The 20,975-nt window shown below is 42.2% G+C and overlaps 1 protein-coding gene across 2 annotated transcripts in view; it reads left to right on the plus strand.

Annotated features, from left to right (window-relative positions):
* The first annotated feature begins 6,019 nt into the window (after positions 1 to 6,019).
* SENP6 (SUMO specific peptidase 6) overlaps positions 6,020 to 20,975 on the plus strand; it is a 132,433-nt gene continuing 117,477 nt past the window's right edge. The window contains exons 1-2 of one of the 2 annotated variants that reach the window (XM_069598028.1): positions 6,020 to 6,168; positions 6,539 to 6,757. In XM_069598028.1, coding sequence (XP_069454129.1) covers positions 6,706 to 6,757 — 52 coding nt within the window. In that variant the 5' untranslated portion in view covers positions 6,020 to 6,168; positions 6,539 to 6,705. Of the gene's footprint in view, positions 6,169 to 6,202; positions 6,758 to 20,975 lie in introns of those variants that run through there. The other variant, XM_069598027.1, reaches the window with a different exon arrangement.

Genomic DNA, 20,975 nt, shown 5'->3' on the forward strand with positions numbered 1-20,975 from the left:
CAAGAAATGTGTTATTTTGAGGATATATTCATTTATAATTAAAAAAATGTTTTTCACTTAATCAAAAGTTAAATTTTTAAACATTAAAATTTTAGCAACTAAACTGCATGATAAAGTCCTAGGAAAAAGACTAGAACATGAAAGAGGGACACACAAGCATTGTCTAAAAGAACTGGAAGGAACATGAAGCATAGTAGGATTAAACAAGAGCAAAAATAATATAATCAACAAGTTGAAAGTGAAGTGGAATATTACAATGAAGAAATTACATTTAATAAATGTATAACAAAAACACATACAAGATTCTCATGTACTAAAAACATTCAAGGTTCATTTCATTATTTTTCAAAATTTTTTAGCCACACAGTGCATCTGACACAAATGTACTTTGCCCTTCAAACCATCAACCAGACATAACTTTCAGAATCTCTGTCTTTTGAAGCTTATATTTAGTCATGGACTAACCATATGCTATGCTTCTAAGTGTGGTGTTTAAAAGAACAAGATTTATAGGTGCATTTTCAAGGAAATATATGTATTAAAAGAGGGTTGCAGGACTACCCTGGCAGTCCAGTGGTTAAGATTCTCCACTTCTAGTTAAGGGGTCATGGTTTCAATCCCTAGTCAGGGAACTAAGATCCTACTTGCTGTCTGGCCTGGTAAACAAATAAAAAACCTGAGAATCCCAGGCTCTACCCTAACCTACTGTATCAAAATCTGCATTAAGAAGACATTTTAAAAAATAAAATCGGGTTGCTATTCTATTAACAACTATTAAGGCCCACCAGGAGAAGGCGATGGCACCCCACTCCAGCACTCTTGCCTGGAAAATCCCAGGGATGGAGGAGCCTGCTGGGCTGCAGTGCATGGGGTCGCTCAGAGTTGGACACAACTGAGAGACTTCCCTTTCACTTTTCACTTTCATGCATTGGAGAAGGAAATGGCAACCCACTCCAGTGTTCTTGCCTGGAGAAGCCCAGGGACGGGGGAGCCTGGTGGGCTGCCGTCTATGGGGTCGCACAGAGTCAGACACGACTGAAGCAACTTAGCAGCAGCAGCAGCATAATGTAAGAGTCAGTTTATTCAAGTATAGTTTTACAAACAGCACTTTAAGTCTGGCTAAAATAGCAGAAACACCAGCTGTGATACAAAGAATTTATAGCCATAGACAGAGAGGAAGCTTGTGTTACTATGTATCTATTACCAATACCACACTTCTTTTTGTCAGTTCCTAGGTCAAGTTTTTTAAGCAAAATCTTCAAAGCCAAACCCTGGGTTCATACCTGGACTACTGATCTTTTTTAAGCTATTTTTCCTAAATTTCTACCACAATGCAACTTTGGGCAAAGGTATTTTCTGGATCTCTTTAAGTATTATATTAGATAGTCTCTAAGGAGTCTGGGTTCTAGAACTCTGAAGTTTCCTTGGCAACGATTATTTTAAATATACTGTATCCACTTGTTTATATATACTTGTATTCATCTCAATGTAGAAATGTATTAACCTACTGGTGTAAGACTCTGTTCAGTTCAGTCGCTCAGTCGTGTCCGACTCTTTGCGACCCCATGAATCGTAGCACGCCAGGCCTCCCTGTCCATCACCAACTCCCGGAGTTCACTCAGACTCACGTCCATCAAGTCAGTGATGCCATCCAGCCATCTCATCCTCTGTCGTCCCCTTTTCCTCCCGCCCCCAATCCCTCCCAGCTTCAGAGTCTTTTCCAATGAGTCAACTCTTCGCATGAAGTGGCCAAAGTACCGGAGTTTCAGCTTTAGCATCAGTCCTTCCAAAGAAATCCCAGGGCTGATCTCCTTCAGGATGGACTGGTTGGATCTCCTTGCAGTCCAAGGGACTCTCAAGAGTCTTCTCCAACACCACAGTTTCAAAGCATCAATTTTTCGGTGCTCAGCCTTCTTCACAGTCCAACTCTCACATCCATACACGACTACTGGAAAAACCATAGCCTTGACTAGATGGACCTTAGTCGGCAAAGTAATGTCTCTGCTTTTGAATATGCTATCTAGGTGGGTCATAACTTTTCTTCCAAGGAGTAAACATCTTTTAATTTCATGGCTGCAGTCACCATCTGCAGTGATTTGGGAGCCCCCAAAAATAAAGTCTGACTCTGTTTCCCCATCTATTTCCCATGAAGTGATGGGACCAGATGCCATGATCTTCATTTCTGAATGTTGAGCTTTAAGCCAACTTTTTCACTCTCCTCTTTCACTTTCATCAAGAGGTTTTTTAGTTCCTCTTCACTTTCTGTCATAAGGGTGGTATCATTTGCATATCTGAGGTTATTGATATTTCTCCTGGCAATCTTGATTCCAGCTTGTGTTTCTTCCAGTCCAGCGTTTCTCATGATGTACTCTGCATGTAAGTTAAATAAGCAGGGTGACAATATACAGCCTTGACATACTCCTTTTCCTATTTGGAACCAGTCTGTTGTTCCATGTCCAGTTCTAACTGTTGCTTCCTGACCTGCATACCGATTTCTCAAGAGGCAGGTCAGGTGGTCTGGTATTCCCATCTCTTGATGGGACTCTGTAGACACAGATAAAAGGTAAAACATGTTTAAAGGCCCTGAAGTAGAAAAGAAGTAGTATTTGAGGAACTGAAGCAAGTACAAAGTGCTCGGAGCAAAATTAAGAAGTAAAAATGATGCAAGATGAGGTTAGTAAAGTAGGAAGGGAGGGCCTGGCAGATCAATTAAAGGTTTAGGACTTTATCCTAAGAGCAGTGGGAAATCTTCGAATGGTTTTAAACTGAAAGTGCTTTGATCTGATTCATACTAAAGAGAAAAAAAAAAGATTACTGTGGCTTTTGTGTGAGAAGTGGATTAGAGGAGGGGCAGAGAGAACAAGGAATGATCTGTTTGAAGTGCTTATTCCTGCAGTATGGCTGAGAGGTAATAGATCCTAGGACTAGGGTGGGGCCAGTGGGATGGTAAAAAGTACCATAGATTGAAGACTATTTAATTAAAAAAAAAAAGAGTCACGAATGATTTCTAGGTTTCTGTTTTGTGAAGCTGAGTGAATGGCAACACTATTGATGAATAGACAATCCCAGGAGAGCAGGAGCTTCGGGTAGGGTCTCACTCTTCCATCCTTCCAACAAATCCTGTGAACTCTTTCAGTTCTGTTTTCTTCTGAATTCTACCTGCACAGGATTGTAGCCTCGAAAATGCTGGTCCACTGGTCCATTGGCCATTACCACTGATTATTCTTTCTCCAAGGGCTCAGACTGCACATAAACCGAAGGCATTCATGATATGGAGACCCCTGAATACATGATTTTGAAACAGTTTCCATAGGCTACACTGCCTGCAAAGCTCTCAACCTTATGGTGTGGTCAAAACATCCCAAAGATTGTAAATTGTAGAATCAGCACATTCTGCTGAAAAGAAGACAAATTCTAGTGGATTAAGGAGAGTGGGAATGTTGAGAAGGCATTAGGGTGTGTTTAGGGATTGTGATGAGACTGCAAATGGTCACAGTGGTTGTGACTGGAGACAGGGATTTTTTGAGTTACTGTCTCCAACCACATTACAGGGAGTTTGGAAGACAGGTAGGTCCAGGGTTCAACCTTGGGAGTACGTGACCAGAGTGAGTAAAAAGAGATTGGCAAAGCTATGGATTAGAGTTAGAATTTTAGACAGCAGTACTCTATTTTTATTTTCCTTTTTTCCTATATTTCCTTTAATGGAATATTTTGAAAAAATGAAGTAGCTTAATATATCCATTGCAATTACTCATTCACTCAAATATGAAATAGTCTAATTTTCCTCTATCTTATATACCAGAATTAAACTGTTTAATACGGAAACTAACAAGTTCGTTGACATCTGAATGGAATTTGCTAAATTTAAAAGATAAAGACACGTTAGGCTTTTCATAAAAACTGAATGGCTAACTCAGAGTATTGGTTTTGTAATTAGTCATATTTCTAATATCCAAAGGCATTCTCAGTAATATCTCTGAGCTTCAAATTGTATATATAAAATAGTTAAAAATTAAATATTTATAAATATTCTAAGTATATATTTGCATGCGTACTAAATACATCTAAGTTTCAGGGATATATCCTAAATCTGAAGTTTTCTAGGCCCCGAATTCTGGATAAAGGGATACATGATACCATCAATTCTTAGTTGATCATATTTATATGGAAGAACAGTGATTTCTGAGAATATCTTTAATTTTATACTTGAATATGGAAACTGATAACTTCACTTGTATTAGTAAACTGCAGACTCATAGAGTAAGAATAACTGAACTGGAAAGGAATCTAGAGACAGTTAATCTAGAGGGTTTCACATTGTGGGTCCCCTGATCAGCAGGCTCTGCATCACCAGTGAACTTGTTAAAAATGCAAATCTAAGGCCCACTCCAGACCCAGTAAATCAGGAACTACAGCCGACGGGCAGAGCAATCTGTTTTAACAAGCCTTTTCAGGAGATTTTGATGCATGCTGAAGTTTCAGACCCATTGGTTTAATGGGTATTTCTCTTTTAAAACCGAAATCAAGGAATACCAAAGAAATAAACTGAAATTCACACTACTTAAAAATAAAATAGTGGACTTTGAAAGATCCTAACTCAGATTGCTTAAAAGACATCTTTTCTGTAACTGCACCTTCTTACTCATTTCATGGGTATTAGTTTTCCACAGCTGCTCTAATAAACTACCATTAATTTGGCAATTTAGAAATTTATTATCTTACAGTTTTGTAGGGTCAGAGGTCCAACATCTGTCTCATTGGGCTGAAATCCAGATGTCAGCTTTGCTCCCTGGAAGCTCTAGGGAAGAATGTTTCCTTGCCTTTTCCTGCTTTCAGAGGCCATCCATATTCCTAGACTTCTGGCACCTTCTTCCATTTTCAATGCATGTATGGATTTTAAACTCAAAAATTCTTTCCCAAAGTTCATTTTAGAATCTGTACAGATGAGTCCAGTCTCCCAAAAGCGGCTATGATCTACCAGCCTGAGCAGGATACTGTCATTGGCAGACTCTGCCATAGACCATCACGACTAACACTCAGTCTCCCCAAGCAACAAAAATAGCAAATGATAACATATTCATTATATCACTCTTACTAAGTCAGGAAAGGTTATTACGTCATCTTAGGAAAATACTTTAAAAGAAGGTTTAAACAAAGTTTTTGATTTATACCTTGGCCTCAGGGCAATTAAAATAGTTCATTCCTTGATTGACTCAATCATAGTTTTCCTGTATCATTTCAGTTGCTGTTGAATTTCATGGATATACAGCATACATTTGTGTTTTTTGTTTTTTCCCCAGGGAAGACAGTGAGGGATTTAAGAAAAATGTTCCATTGGAAGACTACACACCAAAAGAAGTCGTGAGTTTCGTGGTGGGACTATGCATAATTTCTTTCCTTTTCTGTATTTTCCAAATATTCATTAGTGAACATGACATTTCTTTAACTAAAAAAAGAAAAACGAACATGACACAGTCACCTGTAGTCATAAGGCCTGACTGACTGGCAAGGCAGCGGGACGGTTTTGAAGTTTCAGGTACACAAAAAGACATTTTTTAAAAAAAATTTACAGTGTCACCCAAAGGGTACTGTAGCAACTTCCGTGATGAATTACCTTGAAAACGTTTTTAAAATGAAGACGACGACAAATCACTCGCCACATGTGTGACCGCACTACCTCACTCGACCTTTTCTCTCCAGATGGCTATGGCCTAAGCCCGAAGGCCTCCTCAGAGGAACGAACTGAGTCCTTCTCAGGCCACCGTGCTGCCACGGAGGCCGAAGGCAGCGCCGGCCCGGCCAGCCGGCGACTCCGACCCGGCGTGTGTGGGCCGAGCCGGCGCCGCGCTGGGCCCTCGCCACGGAGGGCCGGGCGGCAGGCGCCACGCGGCGGGCTCTGCGCGGCGCCGCAGCCTCTCCGCCGCGCGAGAGCCCGGGCTGCTGAGGGGGAGCCGCGCTGGGGGCGGCGGCGGCGGCGGCGGCGGCGGCGGCGGCGGCGGGGCGGGGGCGGGAGCCGGGCGGCGGCAGCAGCAGCAGCGCCCGTGGGGGAGGAGCGGCGGCGGCTGGAGCTGCTGTGGCGACGGACGCGAGGCGGTGGCAGCGGAGACCCACCCCTGTCCACATGGACAGTCGCAGAGGCCTCGGCTGATGCATTCGCGCCTGGGCGGGGTGGGCAGACGGCCGTAGCGGCGGCGGCGGCACAGGGAGCGGAGGGCCCCGGGGGGCGCCTGTGGGTCGCGGAGACCTCGCCGCCCCGGCGCGGCGGGTGCGGCCATTTTACGGCCCGGGACCGAGGGAAGCGTATCTGTGTGCTCGCCTTCTTCCCCCCTCTTCCTGCGGGCCCGCCGCTGGGGGAAGCTTCAAGGGCGGCCTGGGCGGGCGGTGGATGGGTAGTCGCGGGCCGAGAGGCACCGGGCCCGGGAAGCGCCGTCGCCGCCGTCGCCGCTCGCGTTCGCCCGGCGGGGCCTGAGCCAGCCCAGGCTGCGGGCCTCGCCGCCCGTCCGCGGACAGGCCCCGGGAGCCGGCTGCTTTTGTGTAGGCCCGTCCGGACGAGGCAGCGTCGCCCGCCTCACGGCCGAGTCCAGGCGCGCAACCCTGCGGCGGCTACCCTCCTGCGGCGCGGCCCCTCATCCCGGCGAACGCGGCGGCGGCGGCGGCGGCGGTGTGGGCCATGGATTAAGGCGGCGGCGGCGTGGGAGGAGGAAGATGGCGGCTGGCAAGAGCGACGGCAGCGCCGGGGAGATTACTTTTCTGGAAGGTACGTCTATTCCTGCCCTTGTGGGGGTTGGGGGTGGGCAGAGACAGGAAAATGTGGCCCCTGATTCCCGGATATTCGGTGACGGGCGCCGGGGGCGTTTGGGGGGCGGCGGAGGACCGGGGGGGGGGCGGGGGCTCCGGGGCGATGGCGGGGAGGGAAGGTGCTGCGGGCGCGCCGGGTTCGAGTCCGCCCCGGCGAGGGGCTCGCCCGAGAGGCTGTGAGGGGGCGGCGGTGGACCGGCCGCGAGCCGGACTTTTTGGGAGTCCTCTGAGACTGCACGGGTCTTTTTTTTTTTTTGGACATTTTTTGCTTTCTCTGACTGCTCGGCTCTTGTTTGGTGTTTGTGAAAAGTTTCAAGTTGCTAAAAGGTTGGGTGAAATCGGGGGCCAGACCACTTTGGGAGGGGAGACGTAGTTTCCCGGAGCTTGTTTTAACACCCCCCACCCCCCGCCCCGCAGGCCTTTCTGTTTCGCAGAGCTTCAGGCTTTCTTGTGCAGCCAGCATTCAGGTTAGGCCTGGCCGTGAGAAATGTGTTTTGCTGAACATGTTTTAGGAAGTCATGTATCTGAGAAAAGAGAACGAGATACACATTATCAATTTGGGGGTCGTCACCCAAGCTAACAGACAAAGCTCAAGTGATTCTATTTTTATTCACTTGTGAGGAAAAAGTTAAACATCTGCTGTAGGTGGACTAAGCCAATGTTAACAAAAGCTACATATTATTGTTGGGGATGGTGGTAATGGGTAATAGTGTTGGCTCTTTGGCCAAATATAAAGATCCCCCAGTACAGCTAAATCCGTTGTAGTTGTGGCTCAGGAACTCTAATGTTCATTGCTTAATTTGACTGTGGATTCACTGATTATGCTGGTAATTGGGTTTATTAATCAGTTCGGGAGAGCAGGTCTGTCTGCTGTGCAGTGATTATTAAAAAAAAAAGGATTAACTCTGGAAAATTTTGCAAAGATGAGTTTCACCTGGGATATAGGCAGTACTTTAAAAATAATTGGAAACATTTCTGATTTAAGATAGTACAACTTCACTATGGTACAAAGTCCTATAAGAGGCTGTGGAAGGATGCTTATGTTGTGTTTACAGTTTTAACTGCATTGGGAACAGTGCCTGGAACACAGTAGGCACTCAGTCCAGTGAACAAATAGAGACCAGTAGAAGTGAGTGGGAAAAGAAATATTAATATTCTTAATTCTTCTTAAAGTATAGCAGAACAAAAAAATTTTTTTTACCTTGTTATGCAAACCAGCCTTTATTTAAAAATGATGAGAGTTTTATATGAGATTTGTAGTAAGAAGATGTGGAAAGCTTGTGAGTTTTCTTCACTTATATTTCTTCCATTCGACCTCCATTCTCATTTGGGCTGATTAGTTACCCGTCAGAGGCTGAGAGTGTGGTGTAGCTTGTGTTACAGGTGGTGCTATGTGATGAACATTGGGAGGATGGAAGGAGCATAAATAAGGCCAACAGATACAGTGCTGAGGTAAATTTAAAGCTGTTGCTGCTGCTGCTAAGTCATTTCAGTCGTGTTCGACTCTGTGCGACCCCATAGATGGCAGCCCACCAGGCTCCCCCATCCCTGGGATTCTTCAGGCAAGAACACTGAAGTGGGTTACCATTTCCTTCTCCATTGCGTGAAAGTGAAGTCGCTCAGTCCTGTCCAACTCTTAGCGACCCCATGGACTGCAGCCCAGCAGGCTCCTCCATCCATGGGATTTTCCAGGCAAGAATACTGGAGTGGGCTGCCATTGCCTTCTCCTTTCGCTTTTAGCTTATTCTAACTTAAGGGTCTATGAATTACTCAAGTGGAAAAAATTGAGTTTCATCACTTCTTTTTCAGCGTTTGCATAAACAAGTGAATAGTGCCTTGTTTAGAATATGAGCATAAGAGGCTGATATTTAGTACTACTAAATAAGTGGAATGACATTTAGGGCTACTTATATTTTTTTATATTTCATTCTTTTGGTTCTTTACGCTTTTAATGATGAGATACTCCAGTATGGCTTGCCACATCAAATATTTATATCAGCCTATTCTGTGCTGGGCACTTTACCAAAGTAAAGGAAGCAGTGGATAAGATAGTTAGGGTCCTTTCCTTCATAGGAATTATATTTTAGTAGGAGGGACTTTTTATAACTAAAAATTAATCCATTTAGAACAATCTTACCGCTTTTTTTTGTTGTTGTTGCATAGTTTCCTTCTTTAGATCTGCTCAGACCTGACAGCCTACGTAAAATGTCATGCTGCCATACTCACATGTACAAACATGGTATTCCTCTGTTTTATTTTTCATGGTAGCACTCTTCACATGATAAATTTGTCTTCATGTTTTTTAGTCCTATAAAAATACGAGCTCCATTAAAGCAATAAGTTTTTCTTTTCACCATATTTCTTGCACCTGGAGCATCTTTATTTCTTGTTAATGAAGTAAACAAGAAGATGATAGTGTAGTAAAGGCTATGGAAGAAACACATAGAAAAAGCCATTTTGCATAGTGTTAAGGCCAGGAAAGGCCTTCCTGTGGAGGTCACACGTGTGTTAAGGTAATAACTGTGAGACTAGGGTATGGCAGAGAGGACGATGGCTGTAAAGGTTCTAAGATGATATAGGATTTCATTTGCTTAAAAAAAGATCATTATGGCTGAAATGTAATAAGTACAGAACACAGTAACAAGCACAGATATGAGAGCAGATCATGAAAGTTCATGAATTTTTATTTGATTCTGAAAAGTATGAAATCACTGAAGAGTTTGGGGCAATGGAGTTAATGATACAATTTATCTTTTTAAAAAAATAACTTTGTTCCTGGAGTAAATTAAAACAGAGTAAGAGTAAAAGCAGAGCCATTAGTTAGGAGAATATTGTAGCAGTCTGAAAAATAGACAGGTTTGGATTAGGATGGTAGCAGTGGCCATCGGGGAAGAGGAGGGGATAGATGGAAGATCTGTTTGAGAACTTCTGAATGCATTGCATATTGAGGATCAGAGAAAAGTAGGAATCAGAGATGACTCCTAGGGTTTTGGTTTGAGGTTTTGGTGGGGGTGGGGGGACTCCATTTATTGAGATGGAGTAGAGGAATGAGACGCTCATAGCTCTGCTTTCGTCATCTTAAGTTTGAGGTGCTTTGTCTTCCGTGTTCTAAATACTGCTTCACAGTCTCATAAACTGTGAAGTAAAATACTAATTCCAATTCTTTTCCCACCTTCACTAGGGAAAAAGAGCTACTGGTTACTATTGTGCTTTATTTTGTCAGTGTAGTATCACACTGAAATGGTGTGAATTGAATTAGGCCACAGTTTATATTGATTTTTTTTTTCTTCCTCCTCTTTGATTTGTTCCTTTCTCTTCTGTTCATTTAAGGTTGTCTTCTGCCCCTTTCCCTCTTGTGATAGTTTGGGAGGTTTCTTTTGTTGATTCATTCAGTAGATACTTACTGAGCAACTATAATGTTGTAGGTACTGTGCTGGAGAGGCACAGTGTAGGCAGGGGAGATTTCTTGGTGGAATTTCCAGTCCAGTGAAGAGAGTCAGTAATCAAATAAACATACTTGTAAGTGTAAAATTACAGCTGTCAAGTGCAACAAATGGGGATTATTTGTAATAATGAGAATTTGATCTAACTACAAACAAAGCTAGTGGAGGTGATGGAATTCCAGTTGAGCTGTTTCAAAGCCTGGAAGATGATGCTGTGAAAGTGCCGCGCTCAATATGCCAGCAAATCTGGAAAACTCAGCAGTGGCCATAGGACTGGAAAAGGTCAGTTTTCATTCCAATCCCAAAGAAAGGCAATGCCAAAGAATGCTCAAACTACCGCACAATTGCACTCATCTCACATGCTAGTAAAATAACGCTCAAAATTCTCCAAGCCAGGCTTCAGCAATACGTGAACTGTGAACTTCCAGATGTTCAAGCTGGTTTTAGAAAAGGCAGAGGAACCAGAGATCAAATTGCCAACATCCGCTGGGTCATGGAAAAAGCAAGAGAGGTCCAGAAAACCATCTATTTCTGCTGTATTGACTATGCCAAAGCCTTTGACTGTGTGGATCACAATGAACTGTGGAAAATTCTGAAAGAGATGGGAATACCAGACCACCTGACCTGCCTCTTGAGAAACCTATATGCAGGTCAGGAAGCAACAGTTAGAACTGGACATGGAACAACAGACTGGTTCCAAATAGAAGAAGGAGTATGTTAAGGCTGTATATTGTCACCCTGCTTATTTTACTTATGTGCAGAGTACATCATGAGAAATGCTGGGCTGGAAGAAGCACAAGCTGGAATCAAGATTACTGGGAGAAATACCAGTAACCTCAGATATGCAGATGATACCACCCTTATGGCAGAAAGTGAAGAGGAACTAAAAAGCCTCTTGATGAAAGTGAAAGAGGAGAGTGAAAAGGTTGGCTTGAAGTTCAACATTCAGAAAACGAAGATCCTGGCATCTGGTCCCATCACTTCATGGGAAATAGATGGGGAAACAGTGGAAACAGTGTCAGACTTTATTTTGGGGGGCTCTAGAATCACTGCAGATGGTGATTGCAGCCATGAAATTAAAAGGCGTTTACTCTTTGGAAGGAAAGCTATGACCAACCTAGATAGCATATTAAAAAGCAAAGACATTACTCTGCCGACTAAGGTCCGTCTAGTCAAGGCTATGGTTTTTCCAGTAGTCATGTATGGATGTGAGAGTTGGACTGTGAAGAAGGCTGAGCGCCAAAGAATTGATGCTTTTGAACTGTGGTGTTGGAGAAGACTCTTGAGAGTCCCTTGGACTGCAAGGAGATCCAACCAGTCCATCCTAAAGGAGATCAGTCCTGGGTGTTCTTTGGAAGGACTGATGCTAAAGCTGAAACTCCAATACTTTGGCCACCTCATGCAAAGAGTTGACTCATTGGAAAAGACGCTGAAGCTGGGAGGGATTGGGGGCAGGAGGAGAAGGGGACGACAGAGGATGAGATGGCTGGATGGCATCACGGACTCGATAGACATGAGGTTGGGTGAACTCCGGGAGTTGGTGATGGACAGGGAGGCCTGGTGTGCTGCAGTTAATGGGGTCACAAAGAGCTGGACATGATTGAGTGACAGAACTGAACTGAGGGCAGTTTGGAGGGTGAATAAGAGAGGGAAAGGTGGAGAGACCGCTTTCTAGCCAGGGTGGAGGAAGCCTGATATGTTTAGGGAACTGAGAGGACCGTATGGTGCTAGTAAGGAGAATGTTACAAGAGGAGACTGGGGTTAACATCCTCAGGTTTGTTTCAAAAAAAGGTCAAGGTCTACCACTTGTAGAATGCTCTAGGGAGGGGCAGAAGAATGTCAGTGAGGTCAGTTAGGAGACTTGTGGTATAGGGCAAAGGTGCTCTAGTTAGCTCCTCCTCTTCTGATATTCTCCTTTTCTCACCTGTGGAACCTCTGGCACGTCTAACTCCTCTCTCATTTGTTGTTGTTGTTTTTTTTTTTTTTTTTTTATAGTTCTCTTGTTCATCCTATAATAGCTTTCTTTCCCTTTATCTTTTTTCTTCTACGAACTGCCTAACCATTTTTTTCCCCATTTTTTTCTCCTTCCCCTTTCATATGTGTATGTGTCTGTGTGTATTTCCTACTTTGTTTTCATTCTGGGCCTCTCTCCCTTTGTGGACTTTGTCAAAGAGATTGGTGTGAACTACTGCAGTGTTGTCCTCTATCCAGCAAAACTGCTTATGTTTCCAAATGAAAAGTGTTTTCCATTTTCCCTTAATTATACTTTATTTTTACATACAGGTCAAGTTCAGAATCCAATCTGTCTGTCATTTTTGTGGGGGATAGTAAATACTTCACCACATCTCCTGAACTAAAGTACCATTTCTTCTAAATGATTGGCATTCCATGAATATGAATAGGGGCTTTCCAGGTGGCGCTTATTGCAAAATTCAGACTGAAATTGAAGACAGTAGGGAAAAACCACTAGACCATTCAGGTATGACCTAAATCAGATCCCTTATGATTATACAGTGAAGGTGACAAATAGATTCAAAGGATTAGATCTGATAGAGTGCCTGAAGAACTATGGATGGAGGTTCATGACATTCTACAGGAGGCAGTGATCAAAACCATCTACAAGAAAAAGAAATGCAAAAAGGCAAAATAGTTGTCTGACAAGGCCTTACAAATAGCTGAGAAAAGAGAAGCAAAAAGCAAAGGAGAAAAGGAAAGATATACCCATTTGAATGCAGAGTTCAAAAAATAGCAAGGAGAGATAAGCCTTCCTCAGTGATCAATGCAAAGAAATAGAGGAAAACAATAGAAGGGGAAAGACTAAGATCTTTTCAAGAAAACTGGAAAAGGGAACATTTCATGCAAAGATGGGCGCAATAAAGGACGGAAATGGTATGGACCTGACAGAAGCAGAGGATATTAAGAAGAGGTGGCAAGAATACACAGAAGAGCTTTACAAAAAAAGATCTTCATGATCCAGATAACCACAGTGGTGTGATCACTCACCTAGAGCCAGACATCCTGGAGTGTGAAGTCAAGTGGGCCTTAGGAAGCATCACTTCAAACAAAGCTAGTGGAGGTTATGGAATTCCAGTAGAGCTATTTCAAGTCCTAAAACATGATGCTGTGAAAGTGACATATTCAGTATGCCAGCAAATTTGAAAAACTCAACAGTGGCCACAGGACTGGAAAAGATCAGTTTTCATTCCAGTCCCAAAGAAGGGCAGTGCCAAAAATGTTCAAACTATTGCACAATTACACTCATCTCACATGCTAGCAAAGTAATGCTCCAAATTCTCCAAGCCAGGCTTCAATAGTACATGAACCGAGAACTTCCAGATGTTCAAGCTGGATTTAGAAAAGGCAGAGGAACCAGAGATCAAATTGCCAACATTCATTGGATCATCAAAAAAGCAAGAGAATTCCAGGAAAAAAAAGTCTACTTCTGCTTTATTGACTACACCAAAACCTTTGACTGTGTGGATCACAATAAACTGTGGAAAATTCTTTAAGAGATGAAAATACCAGACCACGTTACCTGCCTGCTGAGAAATCTGTGTTCAGGTCAAGAAGCAATCATTAGAACCAAACATGAAACAACAGACTGGTTCCAAATTGTGAAAAGAGTACGTTAAGCTGTGTATTGTCACCCTGATTATTTTTTAACCTATACAGAATATATTATGCGAATGCTAGGCTGGATGAAGCACAAGCTGGAATCGAGGTTGCTGGAAGAAATATCAGTAACCTCAAATATGCAGATGACAGCACCCTTATAGCAGAAAGTGAAGAGAAACAAAAGAGCCTCTTGATGAAAGTGAATGAGGAGAGTGAAAAAGCTGGCTTAAAACTCAACATTCAAAATACAAAGATCATGGTATCCAGTCTTGTTTCATGGCAAATAGATGGGGGAACAGTGGAAGTAGTGAGAGACTTTATTTTCTTGGGCTCCAAAATCACTGCAGATGGTGACAGCAACATGAAATTAAAAGACGCTTGCTCCTTGGAAGAAAAGCTGTGATCAACCTAGACAGTGTATTAAAAAACAGAGACGTTATTTTGCTGACAAAGGTCTGTCTAGTCAAAGCTATGGTTTTTCCAGTATGTATGGAGGTGAGAGTTGGACCATAAAGAAAGCTGAGCACTGAAGAACTGAAGCTTTTGAACTGTGTTGTTGGAGAAGACTCTTGAGAGTCCCTTGGACTGCAAGGAGATCCAACCAGTCCATCCTAAAGGAGATCAGTCCTGGGTGTTCATTGGAAGGACTGATGTTGAAGCTGAAACACCAGTACTTTGTCCGCCTCATGCGAAGAGCTGACTCATTTGAAAAGACCCTGATGCTGGGAAAGATTGAGGGCAGGAGGAGAAGGGGACGACAGAGGATGAGATGGATGGATGGCATCACCGACTCAGTGGACATGAGGTTGGGTGAACTCCGGGAGTTGGTGATGGACAGGGAGGCCTGGCGTGCTGTGATTCATGGGGTTGCAAAGAGTTGGACATGACAGAGCGACTAAAACTGAACTGAAATGGTGATAGTGGTCAAGAACCGGCCTGCCAGTGCAGGAGAGATAAGAGACACTTGTCAATCCCTGTGTCAATAAGATCCCCTGGAGGAGAAGATGACTCCCCACTCCAGTATTCTTGTTTGGATAATCCTATGGACAGAGGAGCCTGGTGGGCTACAGCCCATGGGGTTGCAAAGAGTCGGACATGACTGAAGGGACTTAGCATGCTCTCGTTGATATTAGCTTGCTCAGGGGGTCACACCGCAAAGTTCTTCATTTTAGCCCCACTCCTTCCTCTTTTGATTGTACTCCCTTTAGAAACTATACCATCGTGCCAGTCCTTATTTGGTGCTTTAGCTCTATGTATTTCCTAGATGCATTTCAGTTGAATTGATAAATTCTACTTATCACTTGATTTCATGTACTCACATGAAACAGTCGAGTAGAACCTTACATGAAATGGAAGCAGTTTTCATAAGCAATGCATTGAGAACATGAAGTCAGAAGCCAGAATGCTAGGATTCATCTTCTAGCTCTATACTTACTGGCACTGCGATCTTGGATAGATAACTTAACCTTTGTGTTTTCATATCTGTAAAACAAGGATAATAACTGCAGTTACTTCATAAGGTTGCCCTGAAGATTAAACATGTTAATATATAGTAAACTCTTAGAACAATTCCAGGCGTGTGATTCCAAATACTGTGTATAAGTTGGTATTATATTTATTTTCTTAGCAGGTAGAAAAGAGAAAAACATTTCTTGCTTTTCTGTTCTTAATGCTTGCCTTCTCTCTTATTTGAATTCTAGTTTTTACTCTCTTTAACTTACTACCTTTCTTTTCCTAGGTATTAGCTGATCATTCTTGATATTCTAGAGTGACTAGTGACAGAGTAAAAGAGAATGAAGTTATGTATTCTACATCTAGACTTCTATAAATTAGTTGTTATTGTACTGTAATGTTACTGTAATGTTAATACAATACCATTGTAATATTGTATTGTATTGTAATGTTGCCATTACAAAAATATGTTGACAATTTGAGGAGGTCAAGAGGTCTAGAGGGATCATATGGCCTAGAGCAAGTTAGGGCTCAGCAGAACCGGAGCCTGGGACCTGTGCTAGAGCCTTAACCTCCTTCAGCATTCCTTTCCTTCTTTCTTCCCTTCTTTCCTTCTTTATCCCTTTGCTCTCCCATTCTTCTTACCTGTTTAACCTTTAGGCTGGACAAGAGAAGGAAAAAATAATAGGGAATTATGGGGACTTACCATTCATTGATTCAATTTGATCTCTCTACGAGGGCGAAGCCAAAGCCACAGATGTCTTAAGGCCCAACTTCAGAAATTATAGTGTAACTTCTGTCACATTTGATTGGCCAGGAAGCCACAGAGCCAGCTCAGATTCAAGGGGCGGGGAAGTAGAACCATCATTCATCAGGAACGGTGGAAAAGAATTTGCAGCCATCTTTCCTCTCCCAAGCCTCTTCGGTGTTTTGTTTTTCTTGTAGTTTAAATACTTTCAACAGAGTCATATTGTTTCTTGTATTTGAGAACTACAGTTCTTTTGAGATCCAAAAGTTTCTAATTTCTAGACAGATTAGGAAGCTAAAGGAAGACAGAAAAAAATAGACCACACATTTGTAATTTTTCTCAAAGGTATAAATAGCAACATAAATCAGTTTCAGTTCAGTCGCTCGGTTTTATCTGACTCTGTGACCCCATGGACTGCAGCACACCAGGCTTTCCTGTCCATCACCAACTCACAAAGCTTGCTCAAACTCATGTCCATCGAGTCAGTGATGCCATCCAACCATATTACCCTCTGTTGTCCCCTTCTCCTCCTGCCTTCAATTTTTCCCAGCATTAGGGGCTTTTCCACTGAGTCACTTCTTTGCATCAGGTGGCCAAAGTATTGGAGCTTCTGCTTCAGCATCAGTCATTCCAATGAATATTCAGGACTGGTTTCCTTTAGGATGGACTGGTTGGATCTCCTCACAGTCCTGGGGACTCTCGAGTCTTCTCCAACACTACAGTTCAAAAGCATCAATTCTTTGGCACTCACCTTGATAGTCCAACTCTCACATCCATACATGACTACTGGAAAAACCACAGCTTTGACTAGATGGACCTTTGTTGGCAAAGTAATGTCTCTGCTTTTTAATATGCTGTCTAGGTTAGTCATAGTTTTTCTTCCAAGGAGCAAGTATTTTTAAATTTCATGCTGCAGTCACCATCTGCAGTGATTTTGGAGCCCAAGAAAATAAAGTCTCTCACTGTTTTCATTGTTTCCCCATCTATTTGCCATGAAGTGATGGGATTGGATGCCATGATCTTCATTTTTTGAATGTTGAGTTTTAAGCCAACTTTTTCACTCTCTGTCACTTTCATTAGGAGCCTCTTTAGTTCTTCACTTCCTGCCGTAAGGGTAGTGTCATCTGAGGTTATTGGTATTTCTTCCGGCAATCTTGATTCCAGCTTGTGCTTCATCCAGCCCTGCATTTTGAATGATGTAATGAGGGTGACAATATACAGCCTTGGTGTACTCCTTTCCCAATTTGGAACCAGCCTGTTGTTCCATGTCTGGTTCTAATGGTTGCTTCTTGACCTGCGTACAGATTTCTCAGCAGGCAGGTAAGATGGTCTGGTATTCCCATCTCTCTCAAAATTTTCCAGTTTGTTGTGATCCACACACTCAAAGGCTTCAGCGTAGTCAGTGAATCAGAAGTAGATGTTTTTCTGCAACTCTCTTGCCTTTTCTGTGATCCAATGGATGTTAGCAGTTTGATCTCTGGTTCCTCTGCCTTTTCTAAATCCAGCTTGAACATCTGGAAGTTCATGGTTCACGTACTGTTGAAGCCTGGCCTGAGCAGTTTGAACATAAGTAACGGTACCATGTGAGATGAGTGCAGTTGTGCAGTAGTTTGAACATTCTTTGGCGTTGCCTTTCTTTGGGATTGGAATGAAAACTGCAACATAGTCATTGGTTAACTTTTCTTTGATTAGGAACTGATTGAAGAATTTCTGAAACCAAGCAAGCATAAGGAAGAAAAGAGGAGTGTTAGAGACTTTTCCTTCCTTTTTTTCTTTCATTCAGTGATATACTGGAGTTGTTATTGTAATCCTTCTCATTTTCATTACCTAATCTCTTAAAAAATATGGTCACCACTGTGTGCAGTATTAAAAATTAAACGTTATCTCAATACAAAACATAGCAGTTAATCGAGAAAGTCAAAGGCAGGCTGTTAATCACAATTACAACCCATTTCAGTTGTGCACTTAAGTCATGTTACTTGGAGTGATGCAACAGTGGATGATCCATTATTGTGAACTGCCAATTATGGTTGCCTACATCACCTAAAAAACAGAAAGTAGCGGTGCAGTATCCATTTCACACTAACAGCAATGTTACTTTTAGCCCCCTTTTCGGGCTGCCTTAGTGTTTTGTACTTCCCAGAGCCTTCTGCTGTGTTCATCACAAAAAATTAGGACCTCTTGTCTCCTGTGGATACTAACTTTGAGTACTAAAATTGGAGCAGCCCTGGGCAAGTTGGGACATGTGGACCCTGTGCCTTGTCCCGAGCTAACAGCTACCTTGAGGCCATCTGAAACCACAGGCTTGAGAAGTAAAAGAGCGAGCATATTCTGATCTTGATTTGGGAGAGCTTTTTGTTGTTTCAAGTACATTTCATGCTTAGTTTTTAACAGGAAAGTTTTTTTCCTCCCACATTAACCTCATAATCATTGAAATATAGCAAGGAGAAAAAAGCAAACAGTGCTTGTTTATAGTGTATAGCAAATATACTTTTTTATTTTTTGGAAAGACTGAAACCAGTTTTAAGGACAGGAAGAGCTAGAAATTTCCAGAGACTTGTTTGCAGACTATGTAATAACCTTCTTGTCTTTCCTCTATTGAAAAAAAGATCTGCAATCTTTCTGCCTCCCCAACTCCTTGTTTTTAATCTTCCAGTAAATCTGCGATATGGTGAAGGTACTCCCTTTTACCACCGTGACTTCTGGTGACTCCATCTTCATGGAAACCAGTATTATCTTTGCCTCTGAAACCCCTGTGCCACTGTTTGCATGAGGTGGGATTCCATGTTTTAAACTTACTTTCTTCCCTTCACACTGGTCTTCATTCTCTGTTATCACAGGAAATAAAAAAGAATGATTTAATTTTGTCATTCTAATAATTAACTCTGCAAATCTTAATCAGCGTTTCCCTCACAAGTTTTGAGAATCAACTCCTGAGTCTCCTTTGTCTTCACTCTTTATAGGCTTTATACCTGGCTTTCAAGTTTATCTTCTTTTAAGTTTACTATGAACCTGTCATTTTTCTCCTTGTTGAATTTTGCATTTGCACTTTCAGAATTAAACAGTGTTTCGTTGATCCATCTCATGACTATTGAATTCCCCTGCCATCTTGGCGGTCTTCTCTCCTTTCCTTGGAGTAGAAGACACTTTTGGAGCCACCTGTCTCTTGTGATCATTTCTTGTTATTCATTTTTTTGGACCTTGTGTGCTCAAGATAACTGTATTTTTAGAGTTGTTATTCTGTGTAAAGGTATTACCAACTACATTACTTTGGCTTAAGGTACTGGTATTTTGATTCCATAGAAGATCAGTATGCTTCCAGCAATACCAGCAGCACCAAACTGCTGCCTGATGTTGGCCTTGGACAGAACTAACTGGATGTCGGCATCTTGCCGAAAGATGCATAGGAACCCATAGACACCTCTTCAGTGGAATGAAGGAGTAGATAAACTGAGAGAACAATGAACAGTAGCTGCATCCTGAGGCAAAGAATACTGTGGACTGTGGCTCACAGAGAAGTCTAATTTAATATTATTCCCAAGAATATAATATATTCACACTTCATCTTCAGATAATATTGGACTGTACTCTGTCTTCTGTATCAAAAAAATAAAGTTTTTTTTTTTTTTAATTTATTTAGAAGTTTGAGAAAATCACCTTAGCTGGGTGATTTTTCTGCTTTTTGAAGCATCTGTGGGAGTTATTCAGTGGTAGCTTGTCTGGCCTGAACGTTCCAAGGCAGCTGTATTCAGATGTCTAACGGGCAGGTTGGAAAGTTGGGCCCTTATTTCTCCATGCATGTATAAAGGCCTCTTCGTGTGGTCTCTGCAGCAGGGTACCCAGACTTGTAACATGATGGCTTAGGGCTCCAAGACACTGCCTTTGGAGAATCTTGACAGGTTCTTGAGAAAGTTTGGGACTAAAGCATTACAAAGTGAAATGAAGTGAAGTGAAGTCGCTCAGTCATGTCCGACTCTTTGCAACCCAATGGACTGTAGCCTGCCAGGCTCCTCTGTCCATGGGTTTCTACAGGCAAGGATACTGGAGTGGGTTTCCATTTTCTCCTCCAGGGGATCTTCCCGACTCAGGGATCAAACCTGTATCTCCTGCCTTGCAGGTGGATTCTTTACCGTGTGAGTCACTGGGGAAGCTGGAGATTTCCTGATCTTTGCATTTAATTCTCTCTTTAGGTTTTTTGTTACTGCTTTTATATTTCTAATTTGCAGAAGTTAACTTCTGTGTCAGTGATACTTTTTTAAAAATTCCATTTTTTATTATTGTAAAACCTTATCAGTGACAGTTTAAAAAATTATTAGGAAATATTTCATGTCTGTGTGGAATATAAGGAATAGCAGAGCAAAAACTTTATGTTCTAATTCCTAGCCTAAAGAAAACATTACTAGTCCAGTGTTAGTACAGTGTCAGCTACAGTGAGGCCGGGTGAACCCTTCGGTCTTTGCATCTCCCTGCCTCCACTCCAAGTGTAGTCGCCAGCCTCTGTTTGGTAGTGAGTCCTGTGCATTGCTTTGTACTTTATGTGTATATCTTTCAACCTGTGCACCTGTGCAGATGGTCAGAATATATTATAAATCATGTCATACTACATTCTTGTGTAACTTGTTTTTCATTCTTACAGCATTGAGAAATTAAATGTTGATAAGAATAGCTCTATTTCTTTTTCATAGTTTGAATGTATACTGCATTATATTTATGCATTTCCTTTTTTTGTGGAAATTGGGTTGTATCTAATTTTTTTTACTCTTGCATACTAGGATGAATGTCTTAGGATGTCTCATATTGCTACTGTGAACTTTTTTTAAGTACATTTCCTTGTGCACATGTGTGTGTTTCTCTGGAGCAGAGGTCAGCAAAGTTTTTCTGGAAAGGGCCAGATAGTGAATATCTTACACTTTGCATTT

The sequence above is a fragment of the Ovis canadensis genome, chromosome 8 (genome assembly GCF_042477335.2).
Source record: "Ovis canadensis isolate MfBH-ARS-UI-01 breed Bighorn chromosome 8, ARS-UI_OviCan_v2, whole genome shotgun sequence".
Taxonomy (NCBI): Eukaryota; Metazoa; Chordata; class Mammalia; order Artiodactyla; family Bovidae; genus Ovis; species Ovis canadensis.